Source organism: Takifugu flavidus, chromosome 1, assembly GCF_003711565.1.
Source record: "Takifugu flavidus isolate HTHZ2018 chromosome 1, ASM371156v2, whole genome shotgun sequence".
In the NCBI taxonomy this organism is placed as follows: domain Eukaryota; kingdom Metazoa; phylum Chordata; class Actinopteri; order Tetraodontiformes; family Tetraodontidae; genus Takifugu; species Takifugu flavidus.
The window spans coordinates 9,206,832-9,229,765 of NC_079520.1; the positions used below are offsets into that span (position 1 = coordinate 9,206,832).

Genomic DNA, 22,934 nt, shown 5'->3' on the forward strand with positions numbered 1-22,934 from the left:
CGAGTCTGTTCAATGACTTTCAATGAGTGAAACAGTTTTATTTAATCCAAAACACGAAATTACATGATAAATAATTTTGCATTAAACTGACAACACATTTGTTTATCTGTAAAAACATAAATGATGCATGTCGTAACTGAATTGACAATGTAAGTGATCTAAACTAGGAAACTGTTATTTTATTTTTCCCACACATTGAGGGCCCGTCACACAACTATGAACACTGGATTAACATCATCGGCTGCATTATATTACAGACAAGAACAGATGTTTGCAGGAGTGTAGGAAAGCTGCTGAGTTGGACTATTGTATTTAATTCCACATCCTTTTGTTCTCTGACAGATTAAAATACAGTGGAACCAAAAAAACCTGAAATTTAAAAAGGAAAAGTAAGATATAGTCAGATTATTTCTTATGTATTCAGAACTTATATTATTCACACAGTTACCATCAATATCAACATACAGATTTAAAAAGAGAAAGTGTTTCCTGCCCACGGATGTTTATTAACTTTGTTTGGAAAAGCACATTGATGGTTTGTGCAGCAGTGACCTGTATCTGACCCGCCCGTGTAGACTGAGCAAATCTTTTCCTGATCCAGTTTTCTCAATCTCAACGACGGGCCAGAGAGATAAACTCCTTCCTGACATTTGCCAAGAATGCTGGCAGGTTATTGGTCTCCTGAAGTCGGCTTTCCAGAAATGGCAAACACTCAAGGGCAGGGTCACTGGACACGACTGTAAAAAAAAAGAAAGTTTTCTATCATTCTTTTATTGCAGATATTTCACAGCTTTATCACCCACTCTGGCCATAGTTTTATTTTCATTGTGAGTAACGTTCATATTGTCCCAAAATAGCACTGTGATGCATTTGTGCACGTCATTCAGCAGTAAATTCTTACTAAAAGTCTGTTTCTCTGGTGAGCAGCAGCAGTAAATGTCGTGAATAAATCAATGCTATATTATAGTAGGTAGCTGAGAACATTTACATTATTTTCCTAGTTTCGAGACAATGGTGGAGCGCTACAGCTCAGATAAGCAGCTGAAACCTTTAGATACACAAGTGAATTCTGTAACCTTAAATTTAGTAGATTCTGTCTTTTAATGAAAAAAAAAAAGGAATATTGTATAGTGTGTAGAATATAGTGTGCTGAATCATTATGTAATGACATATAACACAGTTTTACTTACTCTGGTAAGAGCCGTCCTGTTTAATGCCCATTGTGACAACATAAGCGCTGACTGGATCCGAAAGGCTGATTTTCCGGAAAACGAACTGCAGCCTCTCACCTTCACAGTGAACAGCACAATGTCAAATTTTTAAAGAGAAAGTGTTGGTTTAATAGAGAACATTCAATAATGTCAACCTGCCCTTATGGCTGTATTTGAACATTTTTTCCTCTGTACTCCCAAGACTGCTGTTTCGCCTACTCTCAGAGCTGAGGAGGCGTGCATTATCCCCTTAAGTGTGCCGGCAGTATGAATCTAATACTGTAATACCACATGATAATAATCTTGAGGTCTTAAAATAGACTTTGGACCACAATTCAAGAACTCCTATGTACTAGCTAACTAAAAAGAGTAATGTTACTGCAGCGAGATGTTTGTTCGTCACACCTCTGACTGTCTGTGATTTGCTGATGGTTCGGATCTCCAGTCCCAAATGATCCTGAAAGACCATCCTTGCTTTCTGTAGATTTCTTAGTCGGGCTTTGTTTGCTTTGTGTTGAGATTCAATCACTGAAAGAGACACAGAGAAAAACATTATGAGTCAGTTATAAACCAAGTTTTGCGATAGAACAATTTCAAAGTCCAAAATACTAGCTTACTGTTTTTCCGCTTGGAATGTTCTTCTTTCAGTTTTTCTATTTTCTGAATGATCTCTTCTTTCTGCATCTCCTTCTGCTTAATCTCAGATAATGTTTCAGAAATTGCATGCTCTTTCTCTTCCAATGATGCCTTCTGCACCTGCAAATCTGGGAGATAAATCAAAAACATTGTAGTTAGAGTACAACAACTGTACATAGTTTGTCCTTCACATGTATAGACAGCTGTTGTTTTTTTGATATGGGAGATGTGGGGAAGTTTTGGTATCTACCTATATTCTTGTGTTTTCTCATTTCTTGGTTCTTTACATATTGTTCAAGAAAGTGTTAGTTTGTGCAGAATGATGTGGTTTTTCCTGCGTGTGCTTTGCGGGATGTTCGCCCCGGGTGGAAACCACTGTATTTAGACAAGAGGCATTGTGGACTGATGCACTTACCCTTTTTGAATGTCTCTATTGTGTCAAAGAGCATCTCATCATCTTTACATTTCTTCAAACATGTATCTGGACCAAAGGAAGAAAATGGTGATCAAGTCTCATGATTATAGCCATAAACGATTTAAGTCTAAATGTGAAGATGCAGGTATACCTAGTGCAGTCTTCATATAATGTTTGTGGGCCTGACAGAGTTCTGTAGTTGAATCAATGATCTCGCCGTATGTTTTGAGCTGTTTATTGTGAATTTCCTCGAGTGTACTTGTGAACTTGTCGCTCATGTTTGGATCCGTAATGGATGTCATGATCTTTGGATATCAAGCTGCAATTGTAAACAAAACACAGACAGTGCTTACATGTGAAATAACATCAAGACAGGACTTAGTCTAATACTATAGCCGTTTTAATAATAAAATAGAGGAGCTAATTTTGAAATAAAATTTCGGTTACGATTCGCTGTGTATCAATATTTATACTCAATGTTGCTACGACAGTCACAGTTTTATAAGGTACTGACTCTATTAAGCTAACGCTAACCGCAGGCTAGCTGTCGCTAAACAAGAGTGATACATTTGCTTGCAGGTAAAACACCTGCTCTATAAAATATTTGGTTAACTACTTACACGACAAAATGCCAGGTTTTCGATGAATTGTTGATTTAGCGTTTGCTTTATCCGAAGTACTTAAAGAATTCGTTGTTATTTTCAAAAGTTCGCGGTCTGAATACCGGAAATACGAGACCAATCACCGGAAATTACGTTTTTCTTTGCAAGGCGCTATTTTATTTAAATAAAAAAATTTGTGAAATTTCTCTTTTATTTTGTACAACTTAAATTGTTGCTACATAGGGTTGTACTTCATCGTTCATTTATAAAGATTCTAATTCAAAATTACATTTGAAATATGTACGGTTCACACATTACATCGCTTACGATGTGTTTTTAACCTGTTCTGTTTTTGTGCCATCTAGTGGTGAAGACGAGTTCGTTGAAGTGGGTCCAAATTAAATAAATTCAAATTTACTGTCAAGTAAATTATTGTTTTTAGATATAAAATAAGTGATGCGACAGTTAATTATATTCCCAGCTACACATTCCATTTTATTTATCAATTCCAATAACAGTCAAACTGTAAACATATTTTGTAACATCTCTTAAAATAATAATAATGGCCATAACCTGGGAACCCCGATGTATTCTGTGAAGGACTTGCAGTTGTTGCCATGGGACAGTCTAAAGATTTGGCACAAGGTTGGGATATAAAACTATCCTGTAAGTGAGATGGGTTCAATGTATCTTGACTGATACTTAATAACCAGCTGTTAAACCACATTCACTAAAATCTCTAATGGATTTTGTCCACAGCAGGTTGGTGCTGGTTATACAGCACCTGCAGAGCAACTACAGGGCATATCAGGGCTTCCTCAACTTCATGTTGTCCGTGGGGAACCCTCGTCATATTTTCATTGTTTATTTCCCAGTTTGATTCCATCTAAATCATAGTGCGGCTACCAAGACGATACGGTCGGCAGTTGTTGGAGACTGTTTCAGTCCTATTCCCAAATGGTAAACTGAATTTCTGTATATAATCTGTCTATTATGTGTATTTAACTATATTTATTTTCCAGGATTCTTTTTGGTCCAAGAAACACAGCAACTCTCAACAACTCAGTCCCACTATTGCAGAAATTTGCATCAATTGCTTCAATCAGCAGCGAATGACTCTTTGTGGTTAGAAGTGGTGTTCTGAAGTTGTCTTTTATTTATTATCCTTTTGTAAGGGTGCAACTGTTCCCCTGTATGGTCGCAGTTATTCCTTATTTTGTTCATGTTGTGGTCGAACAAGAAAACAGGAAGCTCTTTTAGGTTAAAGAGGAGGTGGGTACATGTTAATCACCCAACAGAATATTATACACACTTTTGAACATTCATATCTGCTTGGAATTCTTTTCTTACTTATAATGCCTGATATTTTGTGTTTGGAAACGCAACCCGATAGTTGCCACAGGACTTGTTTATTAGTTTTACCTTAGCCATTTGTGTTAATGTCATTTCTCACTGTAAATAAAGCTGAACTGTGTAATTTCATGTTAACGAGGCTGCCTTTTACTACAAAGCATTACAGAGCATTATATTACACATTTCTCATTCAGTAAATAGCTGAACTCTGTTCCAGATAAATGTGATTCGTCCTATAGCCTGTTTTTGATTTTTTGTTTTTCATTATTTCTATTTTCCATTTAAAAATATGACTATTTTTTGTTCTAGTTTGTATTGTCCAATGGACTGCCTGTCCTAAACAATTCCATTTCACATTTCCTATCGAGGGATGCTTGATAAGGTCTAACATTTCTTCCCAAGATTTATAAATAACAAGATAACATCTGTATCATCTGTAGAAACATGGTCGCCTGTTTCCATATAAAGTTAAATCTAATTTAACTCCCATAGTTGCACCCTTGAAATTGTTCACGCACTTCCTGTGTTTTCCCTTTCTCTTGTGCATCAACACGCACCAAGTTTTCTTCTAATGTTTAACTTGTAAAATAACTGGTATAAATATTTTCTTTGGGCAATTGACTTTGCCATAACATATAGAGGCAGAACAGAAGATGAGATGTAACTAGATAAGCATATTAGGTTAACCTCACAAGGAGAAACCATTATCACAATCTTTTCTGTTGTTGCTTTATGTCCAGTTGTGACTGAGGTCTGCCAGTAAAGGACATAAGTGTTCTGATGTGCAGGCTGGGGCCTTCAGAAAACCCTCACCTCTACTGCCAGTGAAACTGCAAGACAATAAAGAGGAAACAAGTAAAAAGTCAAAACTGTGTTCATAAAGGAACTAGAAAGTAACTTGACAACGTTATTTTAATATTATATTTACACAAAAGGTTAAATTACCACAGCTTTCTTCCTTCCAAAGATGACAATTCACTGAGAAAACTACATGTAAACAGACATACAGTATAAGCACACATATGTACAAAATTTTTACATCTACACAATAAAAACTTATCAGGATCATTACTGATCAATTTTTTGAAACTGGGAGAAGATTAGAGGCAAAACTTCTGATATGTACATGAGACAAAAAGGTCCTGTGATTTATAATTTGTCTGAAGGTGCCTCACTGTGACCCCAGAACCAGGACAGTCAGGCACAAAAATCATAAAAATCCCTTCTTTCGCACAGCTGTGGGGGTTTAGCTGATAGGAGCGCCCGTTGAGACCAGTTTATAATAGGCGCCCTTCTTGGCCATGAGGTCTTCGTGTGTGCCTTTTTCAATGACGGCGCCACGAGACATGACCGCGATGATGTCAGCCGTCTGGATGGTGGACAGCCTGTGAGCGATGACGATGCAGGTTCGTCCTTTTCTGGCCTCGTCCAGAGCAGACTGAACCGTCTGCAGGGGACAGAAGAAACATTCTCTATGAGTTCTGCTAATACGGCTGCATACATACACAGATGTGCCGCACATGCAGTTATGAGAAGGGAAAACCTGTGACCTTTTCGCTCTCTGTGTCCAGGGCAGAGGTGGCTTCATCCAGCAGCAGGATTTTGGGCTTTCTAATGATTGCCCTGGCGATGGCGATGCGCTGTTTCTGTCCTCTCGATAGCTGTGAACCCTGTGCCCCCACTTGTGTCTCATATTTCTTAAAGCACACAAGAAATAAAGAAAAGGTCGAGACAAGGTCAAAAATCTGTAACTAACTTCAACTGCTCAGATTTAACTCCTCTGGTTTGTGGGTTTTTCTAATGTTTCCGCTCACATTTGGCAGCTCCATGACAAAGTCATGCAGAAAAGCTTTCTTCGACGCCTCTATGATCTCTTCCATGGTGACGCTGCGGGTGTTGTCACCATACTGGATATTCTCTGCAATGGTGCAGTCAAATAGCACCGGCTCCTGCGACACGATGCCTATCTGAGATCTCAGGAAGGGCACGTTGACTCTGTGAGAGGGTCGGCCGTCGATCAGCTGAACATAACAGGAGAGTTAACGGCTGCGAGCTTCGAGATCAATTTATTTTGTAATTGGAACGGTTACCCACCACTTGGCCTTCAACGGGATCATAGAACCTTTCCAAGAGTTGAACGCTGGTGCTTTTCCCGCAGCCGCTGCTCCCGACAAACGCCAGAGTTTGACCAGGTTTTACGGACACGACCAGGTCATTCAGCACCTGGATGTCTGGTCTAGATGGGTAAGTGAACTTGCAATTCAGGAACTTTATTTCACCCCTGAAGTTTTCCTGACGATAGATAAGATACAAAAATGAACATTTAAAACTGCAAGTAAACGTTGCTGCATGATTCAAATTTATTTCCAAATGTACACACCCATTTTTCTCCATAACTTTGCCTAATGTCAATTTTAGGACTTCGGTCCAATAGTGTAAAAAACTGCGCAGCGGCAATTTTAGCTTTGGCATAGTCAGGAGTGAAGGAGGAAGCTTTTCCCAGTGCTGTGCCGCTGATGACAATGGCTGAAATAACTCTGAAGAAACATTGGATAGTCTCAAAACACTTTTGTAACGCATGCAGAAAATAAATTCAGAGAAAGGGTGGCACTAACCGGAAAACAAACATGTATTGCAAGCCCTCGTTGCTAACAAGATAGCCTCCATACGTAAAGGAAGCGGCGTATGCCATGAAGATGACACACCGAGCAAAACCAAAGCAGATCCCATAGATTCTGGCTCTCTTTTTGGCAGATTCATACGGAAGCTGGAGTTTCTGCTCGTATGATTCCACAAATGACTTCTCCTTAGCTAAGCCTGCAATCGTCCTGATGTTAGAAAAAGCCTCACTGGATATCTGCAAGGAGGAAATAGGTCTGAATTAAACAGCTTTTCAGGCAGAGAGAGGCGGGGGGATAAAGTTTAATGTTTTTCCAAGTTTTCCATTACCTGACCTGCTTCCTCCATGGATTTTTTGTTTTTATTTTCAAAGCCAGTCAACATTTTGGCCTGGAAAACGCCGGAGAGCCCGAGGAGAGGCAGGAAGCACATGATAACCAGGGTTAATTTCCAACTGAAGTAGAACGCAATGACGAAAGAAGCTCCAATGCTGGTCAGTGCGTTGACAATCATGCCGATCTGAGATCCTGTTGCCTGAAGAAATCAAACCTGTCAGGATATTGCAATTTTTAAAAAAGGAAAAAAGGCTTGTAAACATCATTCTTACGCCTTGAACCATGGATGCATCGGTGGCCAGCCTGGTGGTCAGTGCTCCAGGGCTGTTTATGGGATCATCGAACCAGCCAATTTCCTGCCTCAGCATGGCCTGGAAGCCCACTTTCCTCAAACGACGGGTCAGCAGCTCTCCAGATTTAGCAAAGGCATATCCCTGGAACATTCAATCCATTTAAAGGTTTGGCTTGTCTGGATATGTGAGACATTATCTGCTAAAATTGGGACACACACCTGCACAAACTGGGAAAATAAACTTATCACAGCCACACCACAGAACAGAATACACGTCCCGTTGATCTGGTTCCTCTGTTCGTTAATGTCGCTGATGGCAAAAGTCTGAAAAACAGGCAAAAATATCTGCTATTAAGCACTGATCTCAGAGTATTTCACAGATCTTGCTGTGCTCCCTGTGTCACCCTCACCCCCAGAATTTGGCTGAAGAGGACAGCATAAATGGGATTGATGGAGCCATTGATAGCAGCTCCCAGTGAGCCCAGCAACATGTAGGGCCACTCTGGTTGGTTGTACTTGAGGATACGTAATACAGGGGCAGGCTCCACCCGATCGTCTGCGTCCTCCTGATCCATCTGCCAAAGTGCGTGCAAAACATATGAACCTCCACAGGAAGACTGTAACGGTGTAAACATAAGAAGGGCACGGAGGAGGAGCTCAGTACGTTTTCTGGTAATATTACAGCCACTGGAGCCAAGTCAGGGACAAAATCACTGGACAGTTTGCTGTGAGACCGCAGGCGAACAGAGCTCCTGCAGGAGGTATTTAGAGAACAACCATCATAATGGATGAAAGCCACATTGGTTACTACACTACATTTGGGTTTGAGCAACTTTACCTTCCGCTGGACCTGCGGCTGAAGCTCCTCGGTCTGTTATTGTGGTGTTCAACTGCCGCATCTATCAGAAAACAGGTCAAGTGTAAAGTTTCTGTTTCTTCACACACAATAATTACCTGTAACATTTAGTAAATCACACCGTCATTTTTGATGCCTGTGCTTTGATTCTGGAGGGTGACCAACGTGAAGTAGACTCCTTTCCTTTCCAGCAGCTCAGCGTGCGTTCCCCTCTCCACCGCCCGTCCGTGCTCAAACCCAATGATGACATCTGCGTTTCGAATGGTGGAAAGACGGTGGGCTATGGAAATTGTGGTCCGGCCAGTGCGCACCTGCGGATAAACGCATCGCTGAGGTCAGCAGCAGTGACGCCTAAAGAACGTGTGGAGAGAGGGGAGCTCACCTTATCTAACGCCTCCTGCACGACAGCCTCGCTCTCATTGTCTAAGGCTGATGTGGCCATGTCCAGCAGCAGGATCTTGGGGTTTCGGATCAGAGCTCGAGCTATTGCAATCCTCTGCTTCTGACCGCCACTCATCTGACCTCCACCTTCTCCCACCAGGGTATCAAAGTTCTGATGGATGAGGAGATACATGTTCACACCGTTTAGTACTGCTTTTTTTGTAATGATTTGGAAAACACACTTTGGTGTTAAATGTTTTGTCGCAGAGGACAGTTTTCAGTCTTTATGGCCATCACAAAAACATGCAGAGCTAACTTGGCTAACTGAAGAACAAAACTTTGCAAATCTAAGAGACAATTGGCCCTGATCACGGGAACTATATCTTTTCATTTAAGGCATAACCTCTTTTTTATACCTGGGGTAGATCCATAATGAAACTGTATGCATTTGCTTCTTTTGTGGCCTGTATTATGTCTTCCATGGTTACACCCGGCCGACCAAAGCGGATGTTTTCAGCAATGGTTGTAGCGAAGAGCACCGGCTCCTGTTCTACGATACCGATAAGTGATCGAAGCCACTGGATGTTTAGGGTTGAGATGTCGTGGCCGTCCAAAGTCACCTGAAAATGGGAATAGGGGAGTGGAACATTCAGACTTTAGATCACGGGGGACAGCTGATGTTGGTGCAGCTGCTTGGATCGGTACCTTTCCTTTACTCGGGTTATAAAATCTTTGGATGAGCTGGAATGTGCTGCTCTTTCCGGCTCCGCTTGGTCCCACCAAAGCTGTGGTTTCACCAGCTTTGATTTGCATGCTTAGGTCATTTAAAATCTGGACAAAAATAAAAGATACCAGGGATGAATTTTGCAAACAAAACAAACAAAAAAAGAAAGAAAAGCAACAGCAGGAAAGTGGGGACTTACCTTTACTTCGGGCCGAGACGGATAGAAGAAATTGATGTTGTGGAACTCGATGTCACCTTTCACGGTGTCTAATTTGTCCCCTTTTTCTGAAAAACAATCAATTTCTGGTTCCTGTGGATGTAAAAGTGCAAAACGATAATATTGTTGAAACAAACTGCCATCAATCTGACTCAGATCTGCAGCAAACTCCTTTTGTTACCCTGTCAATTGTGTCAAAGATGGTCTTTGCTGCAGCGCGTCCAGAAGCAAAGGCCTCCAAACAGGGCGAAGCCTGGCCCAGATTCATTGCAGCCATGAGAACTCCAAAGAATACCTGAAGAAAAGCCACATTAAAGTCACAGGATCCCCACGGTTTGACACTATAGATATACGCACCTGGATCAGACTTCCAGGAGAGAGTTCCTTGGTGTCGATGACCAACTTGGACCCGTACCAAAAGGCCAGAGCAAAGCAAAGGAAAATGATGCACCACAAGTATCCTTGGAAAACTCCGATGACGGAGCCTTTTTTGATACCCCAGCTCTGAGCTTCTGCAAGGTTTTGGTCATACCTGTGGAAAAAAAAGTCTACGGTATTTGTGCAGGTGAAGGAATGAAGCACCCGCAGCTGCAAAGCGGCGCTGAAATATGACACCTGTCAGCTTCTTTTGCTTCCCCTCCAAACGCCGCCACTGTTCGGATCGCTGACAGGACTTCATCAGCCACAGCCCCTGCCTTCGCGTAGGCCTTGAGCTCCTGGCCGGTCAGCCTTGCCACAGCCTCCAGAAAACAGATTAAATAGATTTAACAATGGTTGTTATTGTTGATAACAGCAGTATTGTCTGATTTTATGACTTTACCATTGCCATCAGACCAGCAGCCAGTCCAATTAAGGGGCTGACTGCTATGACCACCAGAGTGAGCTTCCATCCTCCAATAAATCCCACCATAAAGCCAAACACAAAGGTGGAGAGCCTCTCGATGAAGATGGCCACCTGGTCGGCGATGGCATTACTGATCTTGTTGATATCGCTGCAGGGAAACCGGTTTGGTTCTCGTGAGTAAAACATTCTCCCAGCGTGCACTGATAACAGCCCGATGTGCAGATAAAGACACTCGCACTCACTCCGATATCCTCGTGTTCAGTTCGCCGACGGAGCTGCAGTCGAACCATCCGATCTCCATCCGCATGACTTTCCTGAAGTAGGCCTTTCTTATTCTCTGGATCTGTCTGGCGGCCACCGACACCCAGAAGAAAATCTACGACATCGATGAGCACCATTTGTCACCGATGACATCGCTCAACAGCTTCGTTTAAATGAAGCCTGCAAATGAAGAGTTACCTGGAAGTAACTGACTATCAGGACTCCCAGTCCAATGCCAATGTAGTAATAGGCAAACATGGTCATCTGTGCTTCAATGTCCACCCTGTTGGAACAAACACAGCCAGTAACAGCGGCCCTCCTCTCCCACAGTCCCGTCAGTGAGGTCTCACCCGCATTCAACCGTGTCGTTCTCAGCCGTGACATAGACGGAGCCGTTACTCCAGTGGATGATGCTGCTGTTGCACACCTTGTTGGGCTGTTGCAGCTCTTGGTGCTCACGCTCGTACGCCACGAACGTGTTCGTCATCATGCTGTACACGAGCAGCATGAGAGGCGAGGCGGCACCGTGGACGAGGGCGCACAGGGCCCCCACCACCATCATTGCCTTGTCCTTCCAGGTGGCAAAACGGAACTGTAGCAAAGGAATCGGTGAGACAGTTAGGTGGTTCTGCTCCGGTACTGATTCAAGTGATCCGAATCCTTTACAATGAACAGAGAATTCACCAGCTGAAAGTATCCAACACTGGGCATCTTGGCTTTTTTCTTTGTTTCTCTGTAACACATTTAAAATGTTTTAAAGGCCGTGTCTGCTTTTCTAATTTCAAATTGGAGTAGATCTTAAACTTACCCTTTCTCAATGTCTGTAAAGAGTAATCAACAATTATCGTTAACATTACTAATAATAGTAATAATAGTAGTGGTAGTAGTATGTAATTACTCACCTCCCTCCTCCACAGCTGATGCCATATTTTTTATGGACTTTTTCATGTTTGCTGGCCTGACTGTTGTCCTTAAACTGTCTAAAAAATAAAACTTAATCTTCAACCAAAAATTTAAAAAGCAGTTAAAAAAGCTGCATCAATTTCCTGTCCTTGTGCTACCCAGCCAAAGCCGACTCCCTTTGTCCACCTTGCTCAGAAGCCCTCCGGCACGACTGAAACTCATCACAGAGCAATTCGGAATGTCTCTTTTCAGACAAAACCCACCAGTTTATTATCTATGGCCGTCCCCCATTAGACTGATAAGAGTTGTGTCACCATTATACTGTTGCAGAGCTTCTCTCTGGACATTCACACCCTGATGATGTTCACTGTAATTATTAGCCAGAACACTGGGCATGATCCAGCATCTCAATACCTGTAGACTCACTTTATATTTCAAGATAACTTTTAATTGAAATCAAAACGACTTGTTTTCAAGAGATTCTAAAAAGTTAAAAAGTTTAAAAAAAGTTATCTTAAGTTAAGTTATCTTTGTGAAAGTATAAATGTAATAGTATTTTTTAAGACTGTTAGAGTTCATCGCCATCAATGATTAAATGTCCTCCTTTAATCATAAAGTGTTAATGCATAAAGACCAATTACATATTAACGCATGATGTGTTAATATATATAAAAAAAAGTGCTTTATTGAAATGAGTATGTTGTGATTGTGGGATCAATGCCCGCAGGGACACAAGGGACGCAGGAGGAATTTGCCCCCTTTTTACAACCAGTTATTATTCACAACAAAGCTGAGTGATGATAGAAGAGGACAGAGAGGTTCTGCACAAACACACGCTCTGATAACAACACTCATCTGCTCCCATCTTCTATCAGCATTCTCAGATGCCAGACGGTACAGAGTGCACTTCAATAATATATCATTAGAATCACAGTCTGTCATTATCGTATTTTTATAGTAATAAACCTGAGGCTAAGCAGCAGCCAATACCTTAGTGGGTATGTGTGTGTGTGTGTGTGTGTGTGTGTGTGTGTGTGTGTGTGTGTGTGTGTGTGTGTGTGTGTGTGTGTGTTTACGAGCTTAGCGAGTCTTCGGGGACAGACTCACACCCGTGATCTGTCTTTAAGGCCACTGATCTGTGTGTCCATGGGTGACTGAGTGAACCAAAACTCACTGCAGCGCTCAGCAGTCTGAACTTTATGCCAGGGGATCCAGATGAAGCCGCTCCTCAGTGACACCTGAAAACCCACCTTAAAGCACCTTAAGGTCTCTCACACTCTGAGGAAACACTGTGGAAACTAGATAAATGATTTAAGGCAATCAAATGTCTGACATGATGGTCCCATCCAGCCTGAGAAATCTTGAGAGGGTTGACAGAGAATTTTTTTAGAAATTGTTGTTATTATTATTATTATTATTATTTACGCTACAAGAGACTGTATAAAGTGAAAGTGACTGAAAACTACGCAGTTACTCAGCATCTTAGCCTAGATTCTTTTAGTTTAGCATACCTGAAAACCTTGTATGCTCACAACCCGCTTACTTACAGCTAAATATCTTCACTTCATCTTTGGATATTTTTGCCACAGCCAAGGCAAAATAATTTCTGAATATACTGTTAACTCATATAACCATATTGCATAGAGGTTTGGGGTAACATATTCATTATTTTTTTCCAACTATACAGAAACGAGCCATCAGAATAATTCACCATTTGCCCATTACAATATAACATTCAGAAAATGTTCCAAGAAAGACAGGGTTGGTACTTTTTAAGAGGAAAATCAAACACAAAAAAACCCCACACACCTATTAAATGGTTCTCTATTTCAGTTGCTAAAACAGTTGGTAAAACTTTGGAACAGTCTGAATTCAGAGATTAAACAATGTCTAAATATACATCACTTCAAATAGAACAATAAAGAGCTTATTTATGCTACAGGGAGTAAGAGCCTAACCTTCAGCACTTACCAGTCATCTGTATTTGGAATTCCATCAGCGCTGTTATTGCTCTTACTGTTTCTATCGTCTTTGTCTCATTTTTATCACTGTTTATGTGACTGTTACAATGTGTGTGTGCGTGTGTGTGTGTGTGTGTGTGTGTGTGTGTGTGTGTGTATATATATATATGTATATATCTCTTTTTAAAAAATATATATCACATTTATTTAATTGTCTTTATTTGCCCTGTGTTTAAAAAAAACTATCAAGCAATTGATCTTTTTGAATTTGTGGGAGTCATTTGAGATTGTGAGTCCTACACAAATAACCTGACCTGACCTCGTGGTGTAAATATGATGGGTGCATGATGAGCTGGGCTCTTCCTCATGAACTGAGAGACAGTGCTCATTGTTCTATGGCAAGACTGTAAGTAATTCCAGTATTCTGAAATAAAAATCATTTCAATCATTCAAAATTGATTGTTTGTCGATTTCTTCCTGAGAAAACAAATGAACAAACAACCCTAGCACACAATGGACATGTAAGCAAATACAATACAATAAATGTACAATAAACTGTTGGTTTCTAGAATGTTTCAGTTATGCTTGAATTACATTTCTAACTCAATGATTTACAACTTTGAATTTTTTCTTGTCTATTTAACCTAAAAATAACTTGCACCTGTATATACATAATAGAGGCACATCTTTCTAAAATGTGTTAAAAATTAAACAACTTTGTACAACTGTGTTTTGATTCGCATTAAATAAGTGAGTCTACATCTGCATTTGCGCGTCACGTCGTGACTCGCTGCGGCTAATTCGCCGGTGCCCGGTAGATGTCGCTATTTAACCAGACAACCTCAAAACAAACCGGAAGTTACCCAATATTAGGAAAAGTCGGAAAAGTCGGCGCATTTTCAGTTGATCTCGGGTTGATCCGCCTGATCTGCTGTGCAGCAGCTTTTAGTGCACTGACGACAGAAAGTCACAACTGACGTAAGTTTAACTTTAGAGATTTTCAATGTTTTTAGCCTTGTTCCACAGCGCTAACTAAAACTCTCTGTAATCATTTGCCATTCGTTGGTTTTGTAATTATTTACATCTTCCCTCATTTGACCGAACAACCGGGGAAACACCATGACCTCAGACTGTTTTTTAAAGCAGTAATAAAAGATTTAAGGTTTAAGCATTTACCTTTATTTCAACAGTAGATGCCAGATCTGACAACCCAGGTGCTTATAATATATTCACCAAATCACTGGGGACATCGACATGGACATCACAAAAGGGGTGAAAATCGTGGACAGTAAGATTCTCCAGATTGGTGAAATAAAACACTTTTACGATGTTAAATATTATTAATAGCAATAATAATAATGCATTATCTTTTTCTGGCAATTGCCCTACAGCATTCCAATGGTGTATCGCGGGAAACTAATAACTAAACTTAAAACATCATCTGTCACAGTAAAGAAACACAGTCGACACGCCCTACAGGAACCTGCTGTCTCACCTGTCCTACAGGAACAGCCTTTCACTCCACTAGTAACAATGTCTCATGTCTATGTAATCGACAATAAACTGCATTAAGACGTCTGGTAAAGCCAATCATCGGCAGTTAGATTGTTCATATTATCTGCAGATGGTAAAGAATGTCTGCCCTGAAGTCCACCGGCTCATTAAATGTTAATGAGATCCTCAGTTCAGCCTTCTGATCTTCACCCTATTACCTGAATTCATGGCTGCGGTCTCTTTATCTTCATCCTTGTCCCAGCGCTTTGGCGCCATCTGCCGGGGACGAATAGTAACTTCACCCGTAGGTTTCCCGCACTGATGTTGAGCAGAGGTTTACATTTAACAGCGGATTTTGTGGATTTTTACAAAAGAAATTTTACAACAGAATAAAGCGTATGATGGCGGACTCAATCCAAGACCCAATGGTGCAAAAACATATATTTATGTGATATAGAAATAACCAAGAATTTAAGAGTCGTTTGGTCAGAAATGTGAAATACATTGGAATGCATGTGCAGATCCCCCAGCAAGGGGCAGAAACCAGACTGGGGGCAACAGTGTTTCCAAGTAACTGCTTAGTTACCAGTCAACTTAATGAAATAAAATCTAATTCAGCATGTTGGAAACGCCAGATAACCTGAGATATTTTAATTTTGCATCTTATCTAAATTAAACTAAGAGCAGAGTTATACTGTTGAGACCTGGCAACAACTTGGTTGAATGTGGAAGGATTCTAGTAAGGAAATGACTATAAAATCAATTTTTAAAAAGACTCAAGAGCTTTTGCTGACAGTGGTGACTGAAGTAATTCTTCTTCTTCCCTTCAGAGAAAATGTTGCTGTATGTTCTGGGGCTTGTGCCTCTCTGGTTGGTCTGGCGCTGGTACAGAGAAAGGGAAAGGGTAGATAACAAGGGGCAAAAATATGTCTACATCACCGGCTGCGACACTGGCTTTGGCAATCTTCTGGCAAAACACCTGGACCAGCTGGGCTTCCGTGTGATAGCGGGCTGTTACACTGAGAAGGGTGAAGATGAGCTGAAGAAGAGCGCGTCAGACAAGCTGACCACCGTTCACCTGGACGTGTCCGACTCTGCGAGTGTCAGCAAAGCTGCAGATTACATCAAGACTCTGGTTGGACAGAAGGGTGAGTGAATTATTTTATTTTCAGACTTGTCCAACTAAAAAAAAAAAGCTGAAAGTATGTTTGGCTTAGCTTGAATTGAACTCACACATGGGGAACGGCCTGGTCTTTCTCAGAATGAATACATGACCGTGCAGAGGCTCCATATTTGGGTCTAGACTTAATTGCACTGCTGTGGTTGTGTTGCTGTAGGTCTCTGGGCTGTTGTGAACAACGCAGGGATCTCTGTGCCGTCTGGCCCGACTGACTGGCTCACCATTGAGGATTATAAACTCATGCTGTCCGTCAATCTGTGTGGAGTCATTGATGTCACCCTGAGCGTCCTGCCTCTCATCAAGATGGCCAGGGGCCGAGTGGTGAACGTTGCCAGCGTGTTTGGGCGGATCACCCCGTTCGGTGGCCCATATTGCGTGTCCAAATACGGCGTGGAGGGTTTCAATGACAGTCTGCGGTGAGACAAAGACCCTCGTTCGGCTCGGACTCCCGCAGAGATCTCATAAACACGAGAGGCTTCCTGACTTGCAGTTTTCCTCCCTGTGTTGCAGGTTGAACATGAAGCCGTTTGGAGTCAAGGTTGCTTGCATTGAGCCGGGCTTCTTCAAAACACACGTGACTGACGTAGTGGTCATGGAGAACGGCTTGAAGAAGCTTTGGGACCGACTGCCCCAGGAGGTGAAGGACGACTACGGACAGAGTTTCCTTGAGTTGTGTAAGTTGTCAGCATAATGTAACTATGAAACCATCTGTACACTTCAAAATGAGACACTAGTTGAACCTAGATCCTTTTTAAATGAATAGTTTTCTTAAAAATGATGGTTCTGGACAGTTTTACACCCATGCATGTGTTTCTGTTCCAGCTATGGTACAGCTGAGCCAGAGGTTCAGGCTGTTAACTGACGGCAACCTGATGAAGGTGGTCGGCTGCATGGAGCACGCCATTTCTGCCGTTCATCCTCGTTTGCGTTACTCCCCAGGTTGGGATGCCAAGTTCGTCTGGTTGCCCCTGTCCTACATGCCGACCCGCTTTACAGATAGTTTATTTCTGATAGGTTTACCCAAACCAAATTGTGCAGTTTAAATCTGTGTTAGAACTTATAGAATAACACCTGTACCCAGTATACAAACCAAAGCCTCGCTGTGTGAGGCTTTCATAAACTCCTATCTGAAGTCTTCTTTTAAAACTTGTCAAATAAAGAGAACAGTCTGTGTCACCTTTGGACTCACGTGTGATGTGGCTTCGCTTCTTACACAATCTCACTCTGGTGAGTCGAGCATTTGGAGCCGTTGTGGACCTTGTTACTCGCGATCGTCCGTCATACAAGAGAAGTCTGAGGGCTGAGAAACCACAGCTTCCAGTTCCCCACACCTGAGAGAGGAGAGATGGTAGGTCAGGCTCATTGCTGCATGGATTTGGGAAATAAAGTTGAAGGATCTATAGCAAGAAAGCACAAATGTCCTGATTCTGAATGAGCCTTGTTAAAGAGGTGCTGCGTCGAGACCTGAACGAGCTTTCTTTGCACCATGACATTTGGAGCTGCAGATTTCAGATTTAATTCTCCATGTGTGAATACCTCCCAACTCCTCTCTTTCTTGTTCTCATGTCATGAGCTGTTATGTAATTGATTAATTTAGCATTTTTATTGGTTACACCCGCCCCAGCCATGCCTGGAGGGAGGCTCTTTCGCTGCCGGCAGTGAGGAAGTAGCAGATTTAAAAATCTGAGTGTTTTGGAAATCCGATTAGGCTGAAAACTGTAGGTGTGAAAGTAAATGTACAGCCGATGGAGGATGAATAAGAGGGTGTGGACAGCCGCTGGATGAATCAATTCTGATTTATTCCACGTGGAGGATGATTGTTAATGTTTCATGGCTGGAATCTTCACTAGTATCCACTAATATTTCTGGTTTTCACACTCAGCTGTCCAGTGACAGTCTGACGTCCTGTTTACCAGAGGTAAGTTTTTGTTTTATCTATAATTTAGCTTTTTTTGTCAGAGAGAAAAAAACAGTACTCGTGTGTGTGTGTGTGTGTGTGTGTGTGTGTGTGTGTGTGTGTGTGTGTGTGTGTGTGTGTGTGTGTGTGTGTCAGGTGGTCTCATCACATTTGACTTTGACCTGTGCTGTGACTGTGGCCTCTTTGGCCGCCGTCCTCTGGTACATCAGAGACTCCTACCTGGTGGAGGCCTTCCACCAGAAGCATGTCTTCATCACGGGGTGCGACAGCGGCTTTGGTAATCTGCTGGCCCGCCAGCTGGATGGGAGAGGTTTCCGCGTCATCGCCGCCTGTCTCACCGAAAAAGGTTCGGCAGATTTGGCAGCGGCAGCCTCCTCCAGGCTCAAGACGTTCCTGATGGATGTCACGGACAGCGCGAGCATCAGGGGGGCGGCGGAGTTTGTGAGCAGAGAGGTCGGAGAGCAGGGTGAGCTGGGGGCAGTGGGGGGGTTCACGCTGATAGGGTGCCAGTCAGAGGGAGGCACTGGGAGAGATAAAGGCAACCTGAAGCATCCCATCATTAACTCACCATCCTCCTACTGATGTTTAACACACCTCCTTGTTTAGCAGGGAGTTCTTTGAGCTCCAGGGCTGCAGATTCAAATCTGATCCATGATGTGAGCGTCTTACAGGAAGTGCTGTGGACAGGACTGATGGACTACAGGGAATAGTGGTAGTTTATATTAGTCAGCTAAACATGAGTACAGCACGGGTCATTCAAAAAGAACATGATATGACTTTAGCGGGAGGAAAAACTGAAGGGAACCATGTTCATTTATTTAATGATGAGTGCAACTCTGCTTAGTAAGTTGTGAGTAGCTTAGTTGTGAGTAGCTTAAACATGTTAAACTGCTGATGGAGCAAACAGGGTCGCTAATCAGTCTTTTCCTCTGCAGGCCTGTGGGGTCTAGTGAACAATGCCGGCAGATCTGTGCCCATCGGCCCACTGGATTGGATGCAATTGGAGGATTTTACGAAGGTTTTGGATGTAAACCTGACGGGAGTGATCGATGTGACCCTCCAGTTCCTGCCCCTTTTGAAGAAAGGCCGGGGCAGGGTGGTGAATGTGTCCAGTATCCTGGGCAGACTGTCAATCATTGGTGGAGGATACTGCCCATCCAAGTATGGGGTGGAGGCCTTCTCCGACTCTCTTAGGTAGAGACTACTGTAATTCCACCTGGAATAAAGAGCTTTTTTTACCTTTTGGTGCCTTTAAAGAGCTCGTGCCGATTGCAAGACAGACAGGCAAAATACGGACTCCATTCAGATGAGCGTGTTGTGTTCAGGAGGAACATGCGGGAGTTCGGCGTCAGCGTCAGCATCGTCGAGCCTGGTTTCTTCAAGACAAATGTTACACGACTGGATCTTATCGAGGCTGACCTGAGGAGGTTGTGGAGCCGCCTGCCTCAGGGTGTCAGAGACTCCTACGGGCCCGCGTACTTTGATGACTGTGAGTGTGAGAGCAGATTATTGGATTATTAATCAGCAACAATGTCAAACAATATTTCAGACGGCAGCTAATCTTTGCCCCTCCCTACAGATGTCAAGGCTCAGGCCTTCTCCATGGGCATCCTGAGCAGCCCAGATCTGTCCAAGGTGACCTGGTGCATGGAGCACGCACTAGCGGCCCACTTTCCACGCACGCGTTACTCTGCGGGCTGGGATGCCAAACTCCTGTGGATCCCGCTGTCCTACCTCCCTTCATTTGTGTCTGATTTTTTTGTCAGTCTGCTTCTCCCGTCGCCCGCCTGTAATATAAACTGAGGCTGATAACACGGTCAGCGTGGCTGATAATTTGTGTAAAATCCGAAGGTCAAGAAAGCCTCGACGCCGTTACAAAATAGCAACTTTATTCATTCATGTCACAGCAGCAGCAATTTCAACCATCTGGGCATGTTGTGTGTGATCAGAGAAGGCGTTTCATTTGTCTCCATGTTGCTAAAAAAAAATCATTTTGTGAAGATTTCTTCATCTCATCGGCATCCTCCGGTGTGGCCAGAGATCAGATCTCCGTCAGCACGTTCAAGTATTCTCCTGCACAATTTTTCCACATCAGTCAACACGATTGCTTTAAAAAAAAATGATCATGTTGATTCTACGTAAGTCATTAAGTCTGGGAACAGTAGAAAGAAAAATGAGTTTGATTAAATGCAATCAGAATGTTTCATACACATTCCAACCAATTAACCTTGTTCTTTTAATAGTCTCCCGCCCTGATACGAGGTATATAAACACAAAGATGAGGCATTCAACTGTACATTCAGAATCCGGCTTGGATTTTTTTTTATCTGTTGATGTTTTCTGGAATTACTGATAGGCTCTGTTTCAATGATATCTTCTGACAAATTTCTCTCTGTTCAGATTTACAAATATACAACTTATTAACATTTCTATCAGCAGCTTTAGTGCAAAGATATACACATAGTACATCAGAGTAATAGAAAACATCTTCACAAGAATTGGCATATGAAATGTCAGAAGGCATAGTCACAGCAGACTCCTTGTTCTCTGTTCTAAATGCATCTCTCCTTCAGACAACAGCGTGAGATTCATACGCAGGCTGCATTAAAAAAATAAATTCTGTGCAAAGTGTGTCTCTTCTGCTTTCGATTCCCGTCTCTGGCAGAGGGGTTATACGTCACTGTCCTCTTTTACGAGGGTCGCAGTGTCTTTGAAACTGTCCTCGGTTGGCGAGAAGGTGCCTGGTCGGTCCCTCTTCTGAAGTTTGGTGGTGGGGACGAACGGAGAAGGCTCAGGGCCCGAAGAATCCCCGCCGCTTCCTGCTGGCTTTTCGTCCTTCATCTGTGAAACAACACCGGGTGTAAAGCAGGTGACAGATGACAGCGTCTCGCACACGCACCTCCTCCATTGTCGCTCCGCACGTACCTCTGCATACGAAGGGTTTGGAAAGGCGGTGCTTGGTTTCAGTTTCTTCATGAATAAACTCCACTTTGACTCCTGCTGAAACAGAAACGGTCAGCAGCCTTTGTATTCCACGCGCGGGACGTCCTGTGGTCACGCACGACTCACCTGCAGGGGTTTGCTGCTGCCAGAGGTGTTGATAATGGTGATTCTCTGATCGCCAGCGTAGGTGGGGTTCACAAAGTTGTTCTCCAGATGTTCACCACTCGGATTGACAGTCACCTGTTAAAGTACAATTTTGTTTAAGTCCAAGCTTTAAATAAAGAGGTTAATATATTAAATCAAGAGGAATTTTGAAAAAATAGACAAAAGTCCTCTTATCTGTGCCAGCAAACATTATCACTGACTATACAGATGTTACTGCCACGATGAATGTCCAGCACTCTTGATTTTTGTTGAATATTTATTTTTGACATTACATATCTAGTAAATCAAATGTTTGGCACACATTTGAATAAATATGTTTGGAATTGCCTTGTTGACATGATTAAAGAGTGAGTTTGTTCTCTAAGTGATGTTCCAAGTGGGACAGACTGTTACACGAATACATGAGCGGGTACCTGTGTGGCATGAATAACGGCAGGATCACCAGACGCCGCGGAGGCGTTGGCATATAAAGGGTTCTCAAATGTGATTGGCTGCCTCCCTCCCTCCATGGCAAAATTATCATCCTGCAGAGAAATAATGGACATGACAACTGCTGTTGAGACAAACAGTTCAGGAAGGAATGCTTCAAAGAAATGAGTAAATAGCAGGAAAGATTAAACAGTCAGCTGTGTTTAACTCACCAGCTGCATGGCTGTGTCGATGAATGATACACCGATGCGCGATGGTCCAAGGTCAACATTATCGCCGGAGTGGAAGGTCACCCCGTTCCCCGTGTCTGCAGACTTCACTAAACTGCTGAGACTACACAAGTGTCAACTTTGAATTTCAGGCTAAATTCACAACACGGCAATGATGAACTCATGTAATTAGGTAAAGATACCTGGGTAGTTTAGGCATGGAGGGGATGAAGGATCCTGTCCGTTTGTAGTTGAGGAAAACCCCTGCAGCTAAAGCTCCAGTAATTATGATGATTATGACCGCCAGGAGAACAGCCACAGCTAAAAATGAACATTCATTAGGTCTGTAAATGATCAGAATTATTCCTAATGAACTATTGTTGAAGAGTCCATTATGGACGGCTCATTACTTTAATGAATAATTAGAAAAGCAACACAGTAATCAATTAAAACATTTTAATATCTATTTAGGATGTTTTTATCCAGGCAACCTCTTTTGTAGATGCAGAATTGTCCACTTCTCTAAGGTCTGTTACTGGTTTAAGGTTGATGATTAAACACTACATGTGAATGGATTAAACTGAACATTAATCTTCTTCAGGAAGTCAACAATTACTCTCACAGGACGTTCTGGACGGTCAGACCCATACTGAACCAGGAAGAAGTCTGAGAATGCGTCACACTACCTGTTCTTGCTGGAGCGCCAATTGTCTTCCCCGCCTCACAGTAGCTGCCGATATAACCATATGGACATCTGCAGGAGGGAAAGCATTTCACCGAGGCAAATCATGACAAACAGGATAAGGAATCAAAATAAATAACAAATTTGGATTCACTTACTTGCATTTGGGCAGGCCGCCTTCATCGGTGTAGCAGGTTCCGCCATTCATGCATCTGCATGCAAGCGGCATTACGATAGGTGGCTCAATGGCTGCAGGAGCAGAAGCCAGGCAGAGGCGTAAACAACAACAACAGCAACATAAACA

General features: G+C 42.5%; 5 protein-coding genes across 13 annotated transcripts in view; 2 read left to right on the forward strand and 3 right to left on the reverse strand.

The window, feature by feature from the left end:
* Window positions 1-4: 4 nt before the first annotated feature.
* Window positions 5-3,015, reverse strand: spc25 (SPC25 component of NDC80 kinetochore complex). The gene is made up of 7 exons (XM_057027442.1): window positions 2,883-3,015; window positions 2,414-2,581; window positions 2,263-2,328; window positions 1,829-1,975; window positions 1,617-1,739; window positions 1,191-1,289; window positions 5-737 (listed from the first exon to the last, which is right to left on the reverse strand). The coding sequence occupies exons 2-7, from the start codon at window positions 2,562-2,564 to the stop codon at window positions 613-615; spliced, it is 711 nt and encodes a 236-aa protein (XP_056883422.1). The 5' UTR covers window positions 2,565-2,581; window positions 2,883-3,015; the 3' UTR covers window positions 5-612.
* A 1,718-nt stretch (window positions 3,016-4,733) lies between these two features.
* On the reverse strand, window positions 4,734-11,978 carry abcb11a (ATP-binding cassette, sub-family B (MDR/TAP), member 11a). The gene is given in 28 exon segments (XM_057035761.1): window positions 4,734-5,047; window positions 5,163-5,664; window positions 5,768-5,914; window positions 6,032-6,238; window positions 6,312-6,509; window positions 6,598-6,754; window positions 6,833-7,074; window positions 7,167-7,370; window positions 7,444-7,605; window positions 7,683-7,787; window positions 7,874-8,038; window positions 8,128-8,215; window positions 8,302-8,362; window positions 8,441-8,630; window positions 8,702-8,872; window positions 9,117-9,320; window positions 9,406-9,531; window positions 9,624-9,734; window positions 9,823-9,936; window positions 9,999-10,173; window positions 10,257-10,381; window positions 10,462-10,633; window positions 10,728-10,861; window positions 10,945-11,118; window positions 11,120-11,338; window positions 11,431-11,479; window positions 11,555-11,567; window positions 11,649-11,978. Coding segments are annotated over 27 exon segments (3,960 nt in total). The 5' UTR covers window positions 11,695-11,978; the 3' UTR covers window positions 4,734-5,047; window positions 5,163-5,463.
* Window positions 11,979-14,450: 2,472 nt separating this feature from the next.
* On the forward strand, window positions 14,451-17,468 carry dhrs9 (dehydrogenase/reductase (SDR family) member 9). Of its 3 annotated transcripts, none has more exons than XM_057035769.1 (6): window positions 14,451-14,588; window positions 14,801-14,916; window positions 15,935-16,252; window positions 16,442-16,700; window positions 16,795-16,958; window positions 17,107-17,468. In XM_057035769.1, exons 2-6 carry the CDS (start codon window positions 14,865-14,867, stop codon window positions 17,325-17,327), a joined length of 1,014 nt encoding a protein of 337 aa, XP_056891749.1. In that variant the 5' UTR covers window positions 14,451-14,588; window positions 14,801-14,864; the 3' UTR covers window positions 17,328-17,468. The 3 variants fall into 3 exon arrangements, with proteins under 3 accessions (XP_056891749.1, XP_056891759.1, XP_056891769.1); XM_057035779.1 differs by having other exon boundaries at window positions 14,801-14,898; XM_057035789.1 differs by lacking the exon at window positions 14,801-14,916.
* Window positions 17,469-17,519: 51 nt separating this feature from the next.
* rdh1 (retinol dehydrogenase 1) lies at window positions 17,520-20,830 on the forward strand. 2 transcript variants are annotated; one of them, XM_057035766.1, is made up of 6 exons: window positions 17,520-17,632; window positions 18,167-18,202; window positions 18,338-18,668; window positions 19,138-19,396; window positions 19,528-19,691; window positions 19,782-20,830. In XM_057035766.1, the coding sequence occupies exons 1-6, from the start codon at window positions 17,630-17,632 to the stop codon at window positions 20,003-20,005; spliced, it is 1,017 nt and encodes a 338-aa protein (XP_056891746.1). In that variant the 5' UTR covers window positions 17,520-17,629; the 3' UTR covers window positions 20,006-20,830. The 2 variants fall into 2 exon arrangements, with proteins under 2 accessions (XP_056891746.1, XP_056891745.1); XM_057035765.1 differs by lacking the exon at window positions 17,520-17,632 and having other exon boundaries at window positions 17,708-18,202.
* The window catches only part of lrp2a (low density lipoprotein receptor-related protein 2a), a 38,198-nt gene continuing 35,338 nt past the window's right edge, over window positions 20,075-22,934 (reverse strand). For 4 of the 6 annotated variants that reach the window (XM_057035739.1, XM_057035720.1, XM_057035730.1 and 1 more), the window contains 8 exons: window positions 22,789-22,879; window positions 22,635-22,702; window positions 22,152-22,269; window positions 21,952-22,072; window positions 21,724-21,834; window positions 21,272-21,385; window positions 21,128-21,202; window positions 20,075-21,043 (listed from right to left, as the gene is read on the reverse strand). In XM_057035739.1, the coding sequence (XP_056891719.1) occupies window positions 20,873-21,043; window positions 21,128-21,202; window positions 21,272-21,385; window positions 21,724-21,834; window positions 21,952-22,072; window positions 22,152-22,269; window positions 22,635-22,702; window positions 22,789-22,879 (869 nt within the window). In that variant the 3' untranslated portion in view covers window positions 20,075-20,872. The remainder of the gene's footprint in view (window positions 21,044-21,127; window positions 21,203-21,271; window positions 21,386-21,723; window positions 21,835-21,951; window positions 22,073-22,151; window positions 22,270-22,634; window positions 22,703-22,788; window positions 22,880-22,934) is intronic. The other 2 variants (XM_057035749.1, XM_057035710.1) reach the window with 2 other exon arrangements.